Source organism: Ruditapes philippinarum, unplaced genomic scaffold (assembly GCF_026571515.1).
Source record: "Ruditapes philippinarum isolate M1 unplaced genomic scaffold, ASM2657151v2 ctg898_1_1_1_1, whole genome shotgun sequence".
Lineage (NCBI taxonomy): Eukaryota > Metazoa > Mollusca > Bivalvia > Venerida > Veneridae > Ruditapes > Ruditapes philippinarum.
The window spans coordinates 277,843-297,646 of NW_026865396.1; the positions used below are offsets into that span (position 1 = coordinate 277,843).

At 35.1% G+C, this 19,804-nt stretch overlaps 1 protein-coding gene across 1 annotated transcript; it reads right to left on the reverse strand.

The window, feature by feature from the left end:
- Positions 1–9: 9 nt before the first annotated feature.
- Positions 10–16,552, reverse strand: LOC132728819 (histone acetyltransferase KAT6B-like). The gene is made up of 8 exons (XM_060714490.1): positions 15,196–16,552; positions 13,159–13,348; positions 11,887–11,999; positions 10,667–10,748; positions 7,832–7,939; positions 6,638–6,668; positions 5,849–5,966; positions 10–5,024 (listed from the first exon to the last, which is right to left on the reverse strand). Exons 1-8 carry the CDS (start codon positions 15,874–15,876, stop codon positions 4,884–4,886), a joined length of 1,464 nt encoding a protein of 487 aa, XP_060570473.1. The 5' UTR covers positions 15,877–16,552; the 3' UTR covers positions 10–4,883.
- Positions 16,553–19,804: the final 3,252 nt, after the last annotated feature.

The window sequence follows — 19,804 nt, forward strand, 5'->3', positions numbered from 1 at the left end:
AAAAAGAAAATAAAACAAACATAAATAAAAACAACATAAATTTTGTTTCTTTCTCTTCAAGTTTTATCCAAATCAGTGTTTAACGAAATTAACATATAACTTAAAACTTTCACAGCATGAAAACATACTAGTTACCTAGAACAGAAACATGACGATTTCCCTAATATTTGAGAAAAAAAACAACAAACAAATAACAACTTATAAATGTGAACAATTTAGAGATCTACATCTACTTATCAAAAAACAAATTATGCAATTTCGTCACTTTTACTAACTGCTTTATTAAAAGATACGTAAAATAACAATGACTTCTGATTATGAGAAATGAGTGAATATAAAAGTGATTCCTTTTATCTCAGTTATCATAATCAATGTAAGGGGGGGGGGGGGGGTGAACAAAAATATTTGGACGTATCGACGAACAAGGACATAATTGAGCCGCGTCATGACAAAACCAACATAATGGGTCTGCGACCAGTATGAATCCAGACCAGCCTGCGCATCCGCCCAGTCTGATCAGGATCCATGCTGTTCGCTATCAGTTTCTCTTCTTGTTATAGAGTTTGTAAGCGAACAGCATGGATCCTGATCAGACTGCGCGGATGCGCAGGCTGGTCTGGATCCATGCTGGTCGCAAACCCACTATGTTGGTTTAGTTGTGACGCGGCTCATATATACATTAATACGCTTTACAGAAAGGGAAATCAAATCATTAGGCAGTTAATTACAATATATAATTTATTTATAGTTGATTACAAGTTATAATATTAAAATGGCGAATTTCTTCTTGCTCTGCTCTCTAGGAATAGTTTGGCTGATCCTATATGGATACTGTCTTAAATTTAAAATTATCATATTGACTGAAAGGGATAGTTTATTAATCAAATCACGGTAGTGCAATACTAATTAAACGAATAACAAAATAAATTAATCCAGCAGGTTGTAAAAATCTTCTCTAACAATCATGTATTAAACAATTATCTAACTAGTCTCACTTTATAATAATAATACTGCACGTTTGTAAAGTTGATTTTCATTGGATAATCGTGAAGTGTTTATAATCTATATACACGACTAATGTAAAATTAACAAATAAAGTTTCGATTTTCCTGAATAATGTAATTGTACTGTATTATTAAATCATTAAAAAGCTTTTGGCAGGATATATGACCGAATATAAAAGGTTGTTTATATGACCCTCGTCATAAATAATTATGATTATAATACATGTGTGATAAATTCTGTGATGGAAATACTTATGTGCAATAATTGATATAAGAAATTGTAATTGAATAATTTATGTGCAATACTTAATAATTAGTAAATATTTTGCCTTTCTGGTGTCATATGATCAATTCTAAGGACCACAATGAAAATAAGTCGGCTTATGCCTTCTTTTTGTGTCATCCTTGGTATTGAATATATGGCATCAACACATGCACTTTCATGTTTACATGTATCTCTTGATGTTGACATTGAATTTGTAGTTGTTTTATGACATTTTTTTTTTACCAGAATAAAACTATCTATAACTAAGCCGCTCGGGTCATATAATCATAGAACCGTATATACTAGACCATATAACCTGTCATTAAATCTTTATAACTGACAATAGTATACCAGTTTTATCGACTTTTTCAATTTACCAAAAAAAAAAAAAAAAATACATTTGTAAATGAAAATACATTTGTACTATAACCTACCTTGTCAAACACGGGGTCTAGTTTGCAAAATTTAAGTACAACTCAAAACATAAACTATTCATGAACAACCTTCTTCATCATCTCATTTTAAACATTTACAATTTTCTTTATTTCAATCAGAATTTAATTTCCCAATAGAATACTGATAAGAAGAAAAAAAAACTGAAAGGGTGATAAAAAACAACCATGCATTAACAACATAAATGCATGCATGACTGCATATCTCAATACAATACTAGTAATATATCGTTTAAGTACATGTTGATATGTCACGGAACTTGACAGAAGATATGAGGGAAACTGCTAAAACATCGAACAGTTCCATTTAAAATTAGCTTACATTAGGAAGTTCTTAGGTGCAAAAAATGTCAACACAGCAGTTTTTAAAAAGAAACTCCGACATAGTAGCTTAAATTCAAGTAAAAGAGTAAAATAAGTTAGCAACAGTCAATAATTTTGTAATGCAAATACAGAACTAGCATAGAACTTGTTTAAAAAAAACTAGCAAAGAACTTGATTAAAAAGGTATTTGATATTAGTTTGCTACATTTTATTCTAGATGCAATCACTTCATCAAACTTAATTAAAACAACTCGATTACAAAAATCGTCGGGAAAATTGTGTCACAGAGGGAACATATTAAACTATTAGGTGAACAAGTATTAACAATCGACTAACCCTAAAAGTTGATAGTCAACAGGTCCACACTTTGTAGTAAAAATAAATGAGCCGCGCCATGACAAAACCCAAAATAATGCGTTGCGACCAGCATGGATCCATACCAGCCTGCGCATCCGCGCAGTCTGATCAGGATCCATGCTATTCGCTATCAGTTTCTCTACTTGTTATAAGGTTTGTAAGCGAACAGCATATATCATGATCAGACTACGCGGATGCGCAGGCTGGTCTGGATCCATGCTGGTCGCAAACGCACTATGTTGGTTTTGTCATGGAGCGGCTGATTAATGAATATGTCTCCAATGTCACCTCTATGTCACCTAACAGTACAGTATCAACACATTATGTTTTATATTTTGGTCAGTATCTCGTGTCAGATCACAAGCAAAACTATTTTAGCATAAAGTGGTCAACAGTAAAATAATGTATGCATAACTAATTGATGCATGCATAACTAAATGATGCATGCATTACTAAACGATGCATACATAACTAAACAGTACGGAGAAATTTAGCTTATAATCCCGTGGGATATAAGTTTAACATTTCTTATTGATGACTCAAAAATATGTTTACTATGTTAACTGGGCCAATTGATATATGTAAAAATGAAATATGAATATCAACTATATAATGTGACATAAATCTAAAACGCTTTCGTAACTATATTAAAGAAATATTTTACAACAAATATATTGTAAGAATAAACCTTAATAATTCCCCCATCACATAGATTTAATGAAACTCAAGAAATCGTCTAAATTTCATCATTTTACACAACAAAAGAAAATAGCATGACTTGATGAAACGATGAAATTGCATAGATTTGTATATTCAGATTTTTGGAGCGGAGTCTTATTTCGTCTCGGATTAAAAAGTCAACTTAAACATGTTACTAAGTACATGTACTAATATTGTGTAACAGTTAGTGTTTTGACATAATACCTGTAACAGTTAAGTGTGTTAACTAAGATATTCCAACCGACACTGGTTCTGTACTATAAATCGGGGATCTCTGACACTCTCTTACGTAAATATAAGATGGAAAATGGTAAAAAGACGATATTTTCTAAATCAAGTGTCCATACAGCTTTTATAATTTTGCGACCGATCCTTATTTGCTTATCATTTTTAAATGAGCTTATCATTTTTGGTTTGATTTTACGTCGTACCAGCAGAGTATAGGTCATTTTACGACGATTTTTCCAGTTTTACTGATGGAAGAAGACCTCAAAAGCCCCTTCTGGCATTATTTCAGGCACGAACGGGCCTGAGTTGAACCTGGATAGCTTCCACACATACAAGCTTCAAAGTCGCTGGTGAGTCTCGAACTTTCAGCGTTTTTATGTTAAGGACCGTAACCATTCGGCAACGGACAACACTTAGAGCTTCAATGACAAACAATAGAGCAGATCTGAAATTCATGTATAAATAAAATTTAACCTAACAAATGTGGTATATCAAAATTTAATAGACAACTGCATTCTTCTTAAGCATCTTTGTCCATCAGCGAAGATGTCTAACGCAGTTGTTTCTTTACGCATCCGAACGATCAAATAAGGTTCGTAAAATCTCGGCACTTTTCGTGCTTTCTAAAAAAATCATGAAAGCGTTGGTATGACACAGAGCAGCAACCAATACCTTCCGAATAAATATAAGTATCTGGAACAAGTTTATACTATCTGTAGGTGTATGAAATATGTTTCATTTATCACACACCCGTGCCGATTTTGCGACTCCGTAAAAATGGTATTGCACGGCCGTGCATATATTTTGACGTGACGTCATTAGCGTTATACAAACATAGTGTAAAGACGCGCTAAATGTTAGCGTTTACTATAGGCGCGTCAATGAAAAATGACTCTTATTTCAGTTTAAACGGTATTTATTTTGGGTATGTGATAAATAGAATATTAAATTCGTGTAAGTTCATTACTGAATTTATTGCACTCGTTGAATAAAATAATATTATGCTCGCCAGAGGCTCGCATAATATAATTTTATTCAACTCGTGCAATAAATTCAGTATTGAACTTACACTCATTCAATATCCTCTATATATGTAATAATCTTCATACATGGTAGTAATGGAAACTTGTGGCAATGTTTTGTAGCCCATGTGTCATACCACCAGTTAAATCATAGACCGAAAATTAAATCACGCAATCTACATATTATTGTCTGTTAAATGAATACTGTCGTGCTTTTATCTTGACATTATAAAAAATGATACTGGACACTCCATATCAAAAACGATCATATCTATGTACAATAATGTATAATAATAAAGGTTTCACATTGTTTGTGTGATAACAATACCTCAATGAAAACACTAAATGAACACAAACAACAGTAACAGCGTGAACAATGGCAGTAATGGCAACATCCAAACGAAAAAAAAATGTTGGAATTTCTTCAGAAGTTAATCACAGTAAGGAACGGAACAACATTGGAATATCATCAGCCGAATTAACTCATCCGGAAGTGTTCAACCGGAAGTGGTCAGTCGTTGCCTATCGGTTGCCCCGCGGTTTGTAGTTTCATCACGTGGTTGTAAATTTTGAGGGCGGGGCCAAGTTTTAGTGACAAACCTTGTAGAACGTCTGACCTCTTAAGTAACAGCAGGGACTGACCATCTATTTCCTGAAATAAAGACAAAATGACATATGAGCCGTGTCACGACAAAAATAACGTAATGTGTTTGCGACCAGCATAGATCCAGACCGCGCAGTCTGATAAGGATCCATGCTGTTCGCTTACAAACCCTATTACAAGTAGAGAAACTGATAGCGAACAGCATGGATCCTAATCAGACTACGCGGATGCTCAGGCTGGTCTGGATCCATGCTGGTCGCAAACCCATTATGTTGGTTTTTTCGTGACGCGGCTCAATTTTGATTGGTTTGAAAACCACTGCCTACTCTTAAAAGGAAATTTTGATAAAAAGTCAGACACTAAAAATAACGATAAATGCCGAATTCATGCGAAGTTTTGAAAATAAAAACTCTCTGTAAGACAGACATAAAGAGTGTGTTCTTAATAATTAACAGAATGTTAGTTTCAGTCTGTAAGTACATGTTCAAACTACGGTCCATATTTTTTTGCATATTTTTTTCCCTTCTTGTCAGCGCGGTAAAAATGGCGCATACTCCATGGATATCTCTGCTTATAACAACAAGCTTCTTGTCATTCATACTTAATTAAGCGATGTATGACCTTGATATATTTATATTTTTGCTGGATTAATATTGTGCGTAATATCGCCGTAAAATCCTTTTTCGCACTCTTGTAATCGGATCTATATATGAGCCGCGTCACGACAAAACCAACATAGTGCGTTTGCGGCCAGCATGGATCCAGACCAGCCTGCGCGGATGCACAGGCTGGTCTGGATCCATGCTGGTCGCAAACCCATTATGTTGGTTTTGTCATGGCACGGCTCATATTTCATGTTTTATATAAGTTACCTGTGATTCAAAAGCGTTGGCTGAATCGTTGAAACCTTTTTGTTGAAAGTAACTGACAACATCCGTAATAGACCAATTTGTTGCATTTGGGTATAGCTCTGGTGGGACCTCACTCTCACTGGGGGAATATATGATAATAAAGTCATAATTATGCTATAAATAAATAAATAAAAAAATAAATAAATAAGACTGATATGAAAATAAAAATAGCAATGAAACTAATGAATGCTTCCAGGAGCTAGGCTTACACAACTGAAAAAACATTGCAAAAATACGAGAAAGTAAAGATTCGCCAAGTAATGGACAAAAAAGACAGAAGGATAAATGAAAGACGATTAGAAAGAAGATAAGAAAGCAGAAAAGAAAGACAAAAGAAGGAAAGAAACCTGGTAACTTCGCGCTTTCCCATGACTTTTTCATCCAGTACATTGATATGCATTAACAATATATTCATAAGCGAACTATAAATAGTAAATACACATTTGTACAAACATTTGAAAAGTAAGACTTTAACATCGATGGTTTAGTCTGCTGAATAATAATAATAATAATAATAATAATAATACTGTAATAGATTCATCTTGCTTTGAAATGGAAGCAGTCCGTTCAAAGCTTAAGGAATTTCAGTATCAAAATGCTGAGCTATCAACAATATAGTGTCTGGTCGACGGCATGGAAGGCCTGGTCGGATGGTCCCGGTACTGATAGCAACGACCAATCAATTTCCTGTTCGATGATTTCATTCAGTTCACATGATACCTAACTTTCGTTATTCAAAACTTGACTTACCTATTTTTATCTCGAGTGCTTGCAAAGGATTCTGAAAAAGTCAAAGCAGGTTATAGTTATAAATAGTGTTTTCAATATCCATTTAACGCAGGGCCTTAGTAAAACATTGCTGGCAACTTTTAATAAAAAAACCTTATTATGATGGTAACACACATTATGGTCTTAGTTTACAACTTAAAAACACGAGTTCAAATCGAAGCTTTATAGTTTAAAGTTTTATTGTAGTGAAGCGTTTTTCTTGACGTTTAGTGAGGACCCGTCCGCCCTTTTATGCACAATAAAGATTTACTTAAGGGTAGGAAATTGATATAATTACTGCCTGGAAATTAGTCTGCTACAAACATACTAGCGCCGGTAATTCATATACACCGTATACTCTGGTCAAAGATTCGCCTATGATCGGCGTACTTTTTAAATAATTCTGCACCATATGTATGTATTTCTCCAGATTTAAGGTGAATTTCTAGCATTTTTAACATAACAGAATAGAACATATTCTTTATTCATATAAAATGAACCGGTATTACAAGCATTTCAGCATGTTAGAAAAACACGGACTTTAATTTTGTAAATTAAAACCCGTAGAAAAACACAGGAGGTAACTAGTCTATGATCTTATTCTACAGAAAGCTATAAAAACTACAACAATTCCCTCAAACTAGCAGTGTAATATGTACAAAGTTTAGTAGTAATACAAATTTTAAGGCTGTAAACACTATTTCACGTGCTATTCTTGTTAATTGAAATTATCGCAAAGACTGCTCATACGCTCATAGTTGAAGTGCTAACAATGGTATGATAAATATTGAGCAAGCGGAGTGAGTAACGTAAATTTTGCAAAAAGAAGGAATACGAGAAGCATTTACGGTACGCTGGAGAATACGGTGTTGCGTTCGGGCCATCACCTTTGCATCGCCTATAAATTAGGTAATCTGAAACGCATAAAACACCAAATCACGATGATAAAAACAAGCAATTTTGCTACTAAATCTTTCATTTTTTCCTGTTTTTGTAATCGTGTTACAGTATTATAATCATCGTACTTTCGCGTTTTCGTCTTCGAACTTTCGTTCTTTTTTCGCGGTTCAGATTACTTCATTTACATATGGTGGCCGGAATATAACACCGTAGGAGGGGCCCGTTACTCTATGGTACCCCACTCTATACACGACATGTCAGTGTCACGAAGCTTACCTGAGTCGGTGGATTTGACGGTACTATCTATCACGGCGAGGTAACTGTTTTCTTCGACGTCATCAATATCAACGCCGTCATTAACGCATTCACTACAAACCCACTTCCCTGAAAGTAGACATTGAATATCAAGTTATAATGATGTAAGTTATTATGTGCAGTAATAAAACACCATATTAGGCATTACCCTAAATCATCAATTTTAACCATAGGAACGCCAGACTTAAAAAATCTACAACAAGGTACAACTGTGCATTGCCAGTATGTACAATGTTTGTACTTTATTAAGTGATATATTATTGACAGCGTGCGATATTATTTCTAAGAACTACTTTTTATTGTTTAAATACTAAATTAGTAGGAAAACATTGTGATAAATAAAGATATTTAAGTGTCACGATGTCTAATGAAAGAGTTACTGTTCTTTCAACTTGACCGCTCTTACGGCAAATTAATACACCTCAATATGCAATGAAAAATGCACCACATAGATCTATGTTGAAATGTTATCAAGAATACTTACAAATAGGGAATATAAATTATCAGATATCTAATATCTTTAAACATTTTCTTTACATCAGTTGATACAACACTCCAGTTTCTCTATGTAGCAAGACTTCAGTTCAATAGTTTAGTCTATTATATAAATAGAATCTATAATTTATTTCTGATTTGCTTAACGAGAGGGTGCTATTTCCTTATATCTGTCCATAAATAACACTACATGCATAGATTTAACGATTTCAAATATAACATAAAAGGTGAACTATTCTTACGCTTGATTTTCAAACCTTTTATGAACTATTTTTACGCTTGATTTTCTATCTTAAAAGGTATTATGTTTTACCTACAAATAAATTTGAGGGGTAAATTTTATAAATTGAGAAAATAACATTAAAATAATTCAACTGTTACAAACTATAAAGGTCTTACTAACATAATTTTATTAACATCTCATATTCATTTTCAGTCGCGTACGAACAATAAAAAATTGCTGAGTAATCGTGGAGACTTCCTATATAACGTCACTTCCGGTATTGCTTGATTAAATCTTGTGACTTGAGACGGAAATCTGAACAATTTTCAAATAGTCAGTTATAGGAGTTTCTGTTCAAATGTAATTACACGCTATAAGAAAACACAGCTTGCGTGATAAACAAGAACGATCAGTGACCACATGTGTCGCCTGATGATAGGCAATTAAGCAGTTGTATTGAGGGGTGATCGGACAAATTGTTCCCAATATGCCGTGGCTATTTTGTAGCTATTTTGTAGCATTTTGCGCTTTTGTGTAAAAACAGACTGAAAGATCATAAACAGGCCAAAAAGCTTTTTTTTCAGTTCAGGGATCATTACTCAGCCAAAGTTCATTCGAACAGAAAAAATGTGTGATATGCACAAGTACCGGGTACTTGATTACCGGTCAATCCTATAAAGTTTCATTCATTATTGCATTACTGGTATCCAGAAAAACTTTATAATATATGAAAGGGCCGTAACTCAGACCAAAATCATTTAACGGAAAATGCCGATGACATGTGCAATTAGACTTAATACTTATCATTCCTGAAAAGTTTGGATGGAAGAGAACCAGTAGTTTTTCAGATTAAGTCCGCATAAGTTTTGTGAAAAATGGACAGACGAACAGACGACCCTATATGTAGCGCTATGTTTCTGGCCATATAAAAACAAAAAAACAAAAAAAAACATTTTTCCTAGTTTCTACCAACATTTAAATATGAGCATTGCACAACATGTTAAATATAAAGCTGGGCGGAGGCAGAGTGTGCTGGGCGGAGGCAGGGTGTGCTGGGCGGAGGTAGGGTGTGCTGGGCGGAGGCAGAGTGTGCTGGGTGGAGGCAGAGTGTGCTTGGCGGAGGCAGAATGTGCTGGGCGGAGGCAGGGTGTGCTGGGCGGAGACAGAGTGTGCTGGGCGGAGGCAGAGTGTGCTGGGCGGAGGCAGTGTGTGCTGGGCGGGGGCAGAGTGTGCTGGGCGGAGAATTTGCTGGGCGGAGGCAGAGTGTGCTGGGCGGAGGCAGGGTGTGCTGGGCGGAGGCAGAGTGTGCTGGGCGGAGGCAGTGTGTGCTGGGCGGAGGCAGAGTGTGCTTGGCGGAGGCAGTGTGTGCTGGGCGGAGGCAGAGTGTGCTGGGTGGAGGCAGAGTGTGCTGGGTGGAGGCAGTGTGTGCTGGGCGGAGGCAGAGTGTGCTGGGTGGAGGCAGTGTGTGCTGGGTGGAGGCAGAGTGTGCTGGGTGGAGGCAGTGTGTCCTCGGCGGAGGCAGAGTGTGCTGGGCGGAGGCAGAGTGTGCTGGGTGGTGGCAGAGTGTGCTGGGCGGAGGCAGGGTGTGCTGGGCGGAGGCAGTGTGTCAGGATCAGTTTTTTTTTCAAAACCTTTTTCAACCTGACCGAGACACTGGAGACTCAATTCGATACCCTAAGATTACTGTTCGTTATCGCGTGTCGGCTGCTTACGCATTTAACTTAGTGATATTGATAAGTTATATACCATTACCAGAAGAAAATGAACCCAATTACAATATTAGTAATAATGATTTTGACAAGTTATATGACCCTATATAAACGGTTGTTTGGAAATATAACCCTAGCCGAAAGTGAGGCTTTGATTGCAAACAACCGTGTATAAACGGTCATATAACCTGGCAGGAATATTAATAACGAATTTATAATACAGCAAACTCTTGTTTTGTGAAAAAAGTGAGATTTCTTCATAAATTGACAGCCGTAATTTTTTATCCAATGAAAAACGACGTTGCAAACGTGCAGTATTATAAACGGTCATATAACCTATAATACAATTCTATAATAAAATGACGGTACCTTGTGGCTTGTCGTCTACTTTTGGGACATGACACATCATATGATAACCTTTATCACAGGCATCACAGAATAACATGGAGTCCTGAAAAAATCAAAAACAGAAAGTTTGTATAATTGTTTAGTTTGGTTTTGACGCCATGCGTAAAAGTACTAATCAATGATCTGTGGACAGTGAATCTATTAGTAGAATATATTTTCAGTTCTTTCCTATATTTTCAACAATAAACATTCAAGGACGAAAAACATAAGACATTTACTCCTAAATTTATTTATGTGTCAATTTAATCAACAACTAAGGATGATATTACCCGAAGCACACTGTTATTATATTAAATATATGTATTATTTGTGACTCAATATAGCAAACAAAATATGGTCAAATTTCCGATGATATCCGGGATGTCCCGAAATTATCCTGGTTTATACGATAAATGGTGGATCAAATATCTTTTTAAAACTCACCAGGTTTACATACATACGTATACAGATAAAGAGTTTCACTATTTATCGCACATAGGGGTACACATTAAACCACTGACGGGCCTTATATAACGCACGGACGGGATCCAAAACGCACAGATCCAGCAGCGTTTAAAAGGTGAAAAACTGGCAATTAACATCGTCTAAGGTTAAATCTGCATCCATGTGCAGTCCATATGATGTCGAAATTTTAATACTTTGATTTTTAAATCGTGAAAAATTTCACGTGTGAAAAATTTCACGTGAAATATGAAATATAACTGCATGCTTACTTACAACAACCAGAACAAAATTTACAATGGCATTGTAACATTTCAACAAGTGTTCTAAAATGTAAGTGGCCTTTGAATAAATAGGATCTAAAAGTATAAATCATTTTGCAATTTAAAACTTGTGAGATTTTCATTTTTATCCTGAACAAAACATTATTTAAAACATGTATATTTGAAATAAATTTCGTCAACAACGGCGGCTATAAAGCACGAATATCAGGTATATCTTATAACCCGCTGCGCTTTTAAACCGTGCGTGTGAATGAAAACTTTTCGGCCATAAAAAATATATTGTTGTCTATGACACGACAAAAGTCCGATAAATTGATGTATAAACGGCTTCCCATAGATTGAACGACTATCATCCTACGGCTATCGTCATGCAGACTGGAGTGTCGTCAATACGAGAGTATAGCTCATGCATATTCAATTGTCTTCTCACAAAAAATCGTCTTTGATTAAACTTACCGCTTCACCAGGGTCGGAACATATACAGCACGTCTTACAATCAATACACTGCCAGTGTGTGTTCCGTGCACGTGCTGCTAGTTCTGGTGCATAATTCATGCACGAGGGATGTGCTGAAACATAATAGAATTAAAAGAATGGATTACAGTAAAAGCTTACATCACACATGTTGCTCCTCTTTAAACATATGACAAACCAACAAAAGTAAATAAATTCATTAAAACGAAATACCAATATCTCAGGCGCCAGCTTATTTTGATCAAGTTTTCATTTAATAAAACGAGCCGTGTCACGACAAAACCAACATAATGGGTTTGCGACCAGCATGGATCCAGACCAGCCTGCGCATCCGCGCAGTCTGATCAGGATCCATGCTGTTAGCTATCAGTTTCCTTACTTGTTATAGGGTCTGTAAGCGAACAGCATGGATCCTGATCAGACTGCGCGGATGCGCAGGCTGGTCTGGATCCATGCTGGTCGCAAACCCATTATGTTGGTTTTGTCGTGACACGGCTCAAATAAGAACAGAGGAATAGGAAGTGAACTAGGCAAGAAGATCGGTAATGTACAGCATCAGTAATCATCTGTTTGTGTCTTTAAATTTTTTTAATTCATCATTTATACTCTAAAAGTTAAATTTGTAAATAGAACCTTCGGCAGGCATGTATGAAAGTTATGTTAACAGAGAAGTCTGTTTTCCGCTCTAGTCCCCATTACATTTATGTATTTCGTACTTCAAATTGAAACAAACATATTCCCAATATTGTAAGCAAGATTTATAGTTCTTTTCCTCAGGAAGGACTGCGTGGTTTGACAGAATTTGAGAATTAATATATACTAGACAGGAAGTAAGAATCCATAAAAGTATGAAACGTAATAAAATAATAGTAATAAAACTGTAGAATAAAAACTTAAGTTTAGTTACTAAACGCAAGAGAAAATAATGAAGGAAAGATAACGCGAAATTTACCTTTAACATGACTAGATTTATTATCACTGTTTGAAAATTAACTGAAATGAATAGGGACACTTCATTAAAAATTCTAATTGAGGGTGTCCGTGGCAGAGTGGTTATGATACGGTTGTTGACATCAAACCACTTGCCCCTCACCGCTGTTCGAATCCTGACAAAGACTTTAGATTATTTCCTCTGTGATAGCTTTCCAGCTAGCTTACAGAACGAGATCTCCCTCCATCAGTAAAGCTAGAAAGTCGTCAAGTGACGCATACTGTGTAAACAATATAGGGTCGAGTATTGTATAAATATCTTACCTTTAGCATTACAATCTTTACAAAAAAGTAATTCCTCTGGCTGTCCTTTACTGTTTTGTTCCCTTGACTGTTGACAGAAATCACAAAGATGAGGTGGCATGACCGGCACAGGGGCGGACTCCGGTGGCTCTTCCGGCTTTTTCGCTATGCTAACTGAATTTAGACTCACACTCCTATTGAACTTCGGGAGCTAGAATAAAAAATTATAAAATCATCAACAACTACAAATTTGAAAATTTTAAAAAATAAAGTTTTTTTTTAATAACAAAAGTGCACTTCAGTCAAATTAAAGAACACAAATGAGTCGACAAAGTTTTAAAAAATGAAAGACGGAAATGAAAGTCCACAAATAACAATGGACTCGAAAGTGTATGTATTGAAGGGAAGTAATTACGGGGAAGTAGGCGCACCAATGATTGTGGGGGTTATTTTTGAACCAGCATGAATCAGATAATTTAAATGGAGATTTAAATCTGACGTCATATTAAGATAAAACAATAAAAATAAAAGATTTTTGTTCCGGATTTCAACACAATTGATGCAATATCTTTAATGTTGTTTTATTGTTCCGGCGACAATTTAATTGTTCAGGCGGCAATTTTTTTCCTGGCGGCAATCTTCAGTAAGTTTGGTATAACGCGGAGAGAGTTTGGAAAAAAACATGGAGAAAGTTTGGTATAACACGGAGAGCTTGGTATAACACGGAGAGAGCCACCTTTGTCGCGTTTAATACAGTATTTACATGTTTAATATTTGCCGTATGTATAATATCTGCAGCGTACATTTTGTTGCGTATTTCTTTTACATATCTTTTATGCGTTTACAAATTCATTTCAAGATTGTTTTCATTGAAAGCAATACTATGTGTATTTATGAAGTAATGCGCGGTGTCATAGTACGAAAATCGATCAGAAATTACCGTCAGGAATGCATTTGGTTCGATTAAGAACATTCATTAGAGAAAAGTGTGTTTGTTTTTCTTATCGCACTGTTTACACCAGTTTTTATGACAGTATTTATAGTCAAACAGACAGAAAGACAGACAGACAATCACCTGACCAGTTCTCTTCGATTCTGTACCAGTGCTAACCCGCTATCCTATACCGAGAGCGATTCATTCAGTAAAACTATAAGTTTAAAGGAAATACACGTGCCGTTCTAAGTATTCGCACGTGCGACATAATGCTCTACTAAAGTAAGCAGATTTTATATTTCTAAAGATTCATATCTAAAGAGAACACAATACAAAACAAACTAAGGCTTCTCAATCCTTTTTCATAAGCTTCTTGGGATAGGCTCCTTCATTCTAATTTCAGATAATGTGTTTTTTTTTCAGTTACCATTGCTTACATTAAACAAAATATATCAAATACTTTAAATAAAATCTAAATATTACACCAATGAAGAAACCCCTCGTGAGCAGGCACCTGTGTAGAACGACTGATTCTAAACTACGAATACTGGCATAATAGCTGCATGAAATAACTCCCCTGGTGTCATTTGTAATTCGAACTTTAACACGGTGAGAAACAAAACAATATGAAATCGCATCCTTAACCATTTCGCTACGGAAGCCCCGGTATTAAAATCAGGCGTGTCGTTTAACAGTCGTTCAGGAAACGTTTCGAAGGTTAAAGGTTACGTCACGCGCAAGTCCCTAAAGCGTTTTTCACACTGTCATAATTATGGTATTTATTATCAACATTAAACACTTTCATAAAACCTAAATATGCCTGTTTCATGCGTGTTTGCGATTAAAAATTTAAGCTAAAAATAAAAGAGGAACAGTGGCATATTTACATACCGGAAAACATACTTTTAGTAAAAAATGATTTAAAATTTTTAAATGTCCTTCAAGTAACATAACCAGGTGTATACCAGTTGACAGTCTTTAATAAACTATATCTATATTTACACATATTAGTCGAAACTAGCGCTGACATAAAAAAAATATAGATAAACATGTACTAAAAGTTATCTATAATTAGAAACAGGAGTGTTTCACGACCGTTTCTGTTTCGATTTTAATTTACATACTTTTAACTTGGGTGGACGCCCCCTTTTCGCAAATACACTCATCGACTTTTGTAGCAGCGGTTTCGAAGTCCCCTGAGAACTGTCACACTGATCGCTAGTTGTAATAGAGGAAGATGTATCTAGTGTTTTTTCTTCCCGGAACGGAACAAAATTTCCGTTTTGAAGGCAAGATAACCTCCCGGCATCTACTTCCCGTTGTACGGCCCAATGAACCGGATAGGGTCCAATATCTTCATCGTTTTGTTTCAACCATTTTTCAATTTCTTTAGCACTGACCCCTTCACAATCTTCGTCAATTTGCATAGGTTCTTCTTCCTCGTCGACGTCCTCATCCTCGTCGCCGTCGACGGTCACCGGAACGCGCTCCTTTAATATGTTATTTACCGCCTCATTGATTTTAAAACTAGCCAGATTAGAATTGAGCACATTTGACACGAAACAACGTTTCCGTGATTTAGTAGCGTTTCTGTAGCTTGTCCCGCGTTTATAAACGACCTTGATCACGATTCCTTTATCGACCAATGTCTCAAGATGCGCTTCCGTCTCCTTGCGCCCTATACCGTGCTTACGCTCCACAAAGTGAGTAATACGCTCCAGATCTGGTCGCGCTTTCCTCTTTCTCAACTGATCTATAATCTCTAAAATCCAGTCTTTATGCGTGTCCGTCGTTTCCGATGACATTGTGAATGGTATCCTAAATTTTCCAGTTTTCAAAAACGCAAAATAGATATAATAACAAGATATTTCAGGCTCAGTGTACACACTTCCCGTTTATAAACATTGACACGACTTCTAAAATCACGCATGCGGAGACGCACCGCAATGCATTATGGTCCAATCTACCGCATTCCAGTTAGCGAGAAACGTTAACTGTGTCACGCTATTTTATTCTTTATGCGCAACTTTTGAGCGCCGTTAGATTTCCAATTCAAACACAAAATCCATTTCCTCTATTCACAGCGGTTTATGATTCCGTATCAATTTCTTTTTAAATCGCCGTTTAAGCTTAGAATATCGTTGGCAAGTTAAACGTATTTACAGCGTGTTCTTAACATAGATTGCAACACAATATTGTTATCCGGTGTGTTTACACGCGCTGATAATGTGTACACCATTAATACTTAACAGTTTTCTAGATCGCACTAGTTTATACATAATATACCGCAGTGACTGATCAATATAACAGGCTATATTGAAGAGCCGTGCGTGAACGATTTATTTTTCGCTTCAACACTCCAAAAATAAGTATAAATGATACACGTTTCAGTATAGTATTTAATTAATTTACTCTGCTAAAATAATTTATACCGCGCGAGCACGATTTGTTATAAAATTTAAAGTAAACAGTCACGATCCACATGGAATTTTCGAATTAGAAAGTTTTATATATATTGAATACTTTCCTCCTATGTTAAAAATGATCCGAAGTTGCGAAATAATAACTTTGCGTTCCAATTATTACCCTCCTAGCATGTTAAGATATATTCAATAGTTCAAGCCCCCGACGTCCGCATTTTAGCTTCACAAACATATCAGGGCTCAATTTTTGTAATTTATAACATTTTTAATACTTTTTGTACAAATGTAACATTTTGACCATTTTGATTTATTCGTCTTACATTCATTTTTTTTGTTGCGTCTCCGTTATTTTAACATATGTGTTTTTATTTTGTCATACATGTTTTATACTCATTATAAGATATGTATATATGAACTATAGATACGTGACACGTGCGCCATTTTTATTTTCCACCGCTCAAATAATCTAGAGAAGTAAATTTAGTTAAATCGTTATCTCACATTTGTGCGTGTCTTAAAATGATCACGTTACATTATATAAATAAATATGTATTGTAACTGAATACTTAGACATAGTATGTAATACAAGCACGTATAATGTAAATTATACACATAAAATACGGATTAAGTCAACACTGCAACGCGTGTATCGCTCAGGATGAATCTGTTATTCATATATAAAACAACAATAACAAATACAACTAGCGCTTATTGAGAAAAAAGCTGTTATTTCCGTTTCATCGCAAGTTAAACTCACGTATCCATCATTTTGCAATGCCTTCTCCCGCTACCGTAAAACGTCGTGGATCATCGAAACTGAACTCGGCTGAAAACAGGTGATATCATGAGTATATGTTTTAGAAATCATTATTTAATCGAAAAAAATTATAAATTAGAAGATCAAGGAATGGGAGTTTAGAACACTTGATCTAAAAAAACTTATAGGCCCATTATGCCCCACACAAATTTTATTATTTTCATTAACAAAAACTTGTTAATTCTGATGTTATGTTACAATTGCCAGAAAAGTACTCTTTTGCCATTGTAACTGAATCATCTACTGCTTTGGAAATTAGTAAGATTGATAATGATGTAGTATTTTGTATATATGATAGTCAAATCGCCACTTTGTTGTTGACAATTTGCTACCTCTATAACAAATCCTTTCACATTCAGTGTTACTTCCTTCCGGCGCACTAAATCTCTTATCTGTTTTAAATCCATTATTCAAACATTTTTAATGTAAAACATGTTTGTCCCTTTCAGAGACAAAAAACAAAAACTCTTTCTGAAGCATAATTTGTGCTTTTAAAACAAACAAAACAAGTCACACTTGAAGAGAATTTTCAATATGACAATATGACATTAAAATATTTTCAAACGAGTCAAATATGGCCACATTGATCTAAACCGTTACTAACGGGTTTCCTAGGATCGGTTTGGTACGAGACTACTTTAAAGGGTATAAATCTATATCTAATGAAATATTTAAAAAAAAATTGAAAGTAAAATTATATTGGTTCCATTATTAAAAAGTTGTAACACAGAATGTCTCTGTTATTTAATACACATGAATAATGTACGTAAACATAAAAAAATGTTGCGCGGAACAAAATATTAATATATTGCTATTTTAAGTAAGGTTTTATCCGTTTAGCAATGATTTTGTGCATGCGCCATTCGCTTAAGCATTTTGGAAGCATACTTTTTTAAAATTCAAAAAATAATTTTTGAGTCAGATATATAGCTTTATAGACTTTAATTTAATAAAAAGGAAATGTGAAAAACTGAGAGTGTCAACTTATATGCTACACATAAAATGCAATTTTCTACTACAGAAAAATGCAAGGGAAGCAAATCTTTAGCACTAATATCGTAATAATTTGTATGTTTTGCTTCCCCTTAATCGTTTCTGACCGAATTGTCTTTCGGTTTTCTTTAAAATGCGACGGAACAATTTACAATTGTTAGAATGTTGTATGAGATGTAACTAATTCACCGACCAATGACACTACGTTATTAAACTAAATGAGCACAAAACGATCACATTTATACGAGTTAAAACTGCCTCTATAGGATTGGTGACTGGTTCCGATTGTGTCACATTCTATTAATTCATTTTCCCGCGCTTCTTTTTTCAATTATTTTTTTCTCTCACTTCTTTACATTGTTTCTTTTCTGTTCTATAATTGTTCGTCAATTAATTTTAGTTAAGTAGATGCCTACATATATTTTATTTAGAAAAAATGCTCCCCATGTTCACTACACAGATGTTATTAGTGAAGAAATGTCGAATAAGGCAAACGACATTGACTTTGCTTAAATAAAATGAGCCGCGTCACGACAAAACCAGCTTGGTGGGTTTGCGACCAGCATGGATCCAGACCAGCCTGCGCATTTGGCAGTCTGATCAGGATCCATGCTGTTCGCTATCAGTTTCTCTACTTGTAATAGAGTTGGTAAGCGAACAGCATGGATCCTGATCAGACTGCGCGGATGCGCAGGCTGGTCTGGATCCATGCTGGTCGCAAACCCATTATGCTGGTTTTGTCATGACGCGGCTTTAATAAACTGTCGTCCACAAGAAATATTCAAGACATTTCTTTGATCTGTTATAAAGCCCTGCATAAACGACTTTAAGACTATATAACTCAAACTGCTTAGCGAGCGTTATATAACCACCTTTCAGTCGTTGATACAAGGTCAAATAACGTGTCAAAAAATCTAAAAAAACGAATCTACCCGGTATATTTGGGAAAAATGTTAATAACAATAAAAAATCATAAAATTTATTGACCTATATATACAATGTATATACATTAAGTGAGTCAAGTCCTGAATCATATTCGCCTATCACCTAATGGTAACAGTAATAAATATATTAAACAACTTTAGTGTATAAATCAAAATACAATTAAATAAATGTAACAGATCAAAAATAAATTATATAAATTATTCAACATTATACAACAAAAATGGAACTTACGTGGTTCCTAGAACGCTAACACCCTATATTGTTGGTAAATATCAAGAATGTTTTGAATTAATATTAACACTTTACTTATATATTAACATAGACCAGTTTCTATAGCAATAACTATCAGAACAATGAGCAGCTTCCGGGTTAGAAAACTAGAAATGTTAATTTAATCTTTGTGAATCATGTTAACCACTTATAGAAAGTTTCACAGTTATGTTAAATCACGTAATCATAATTGTAAAATTTCGTACAAGAAAAGACAACCCACGGATAAATAAACATTGTTTATTTTTAGTTCTTCTCTCCCTTTAAACACGAGATAACCCCGAG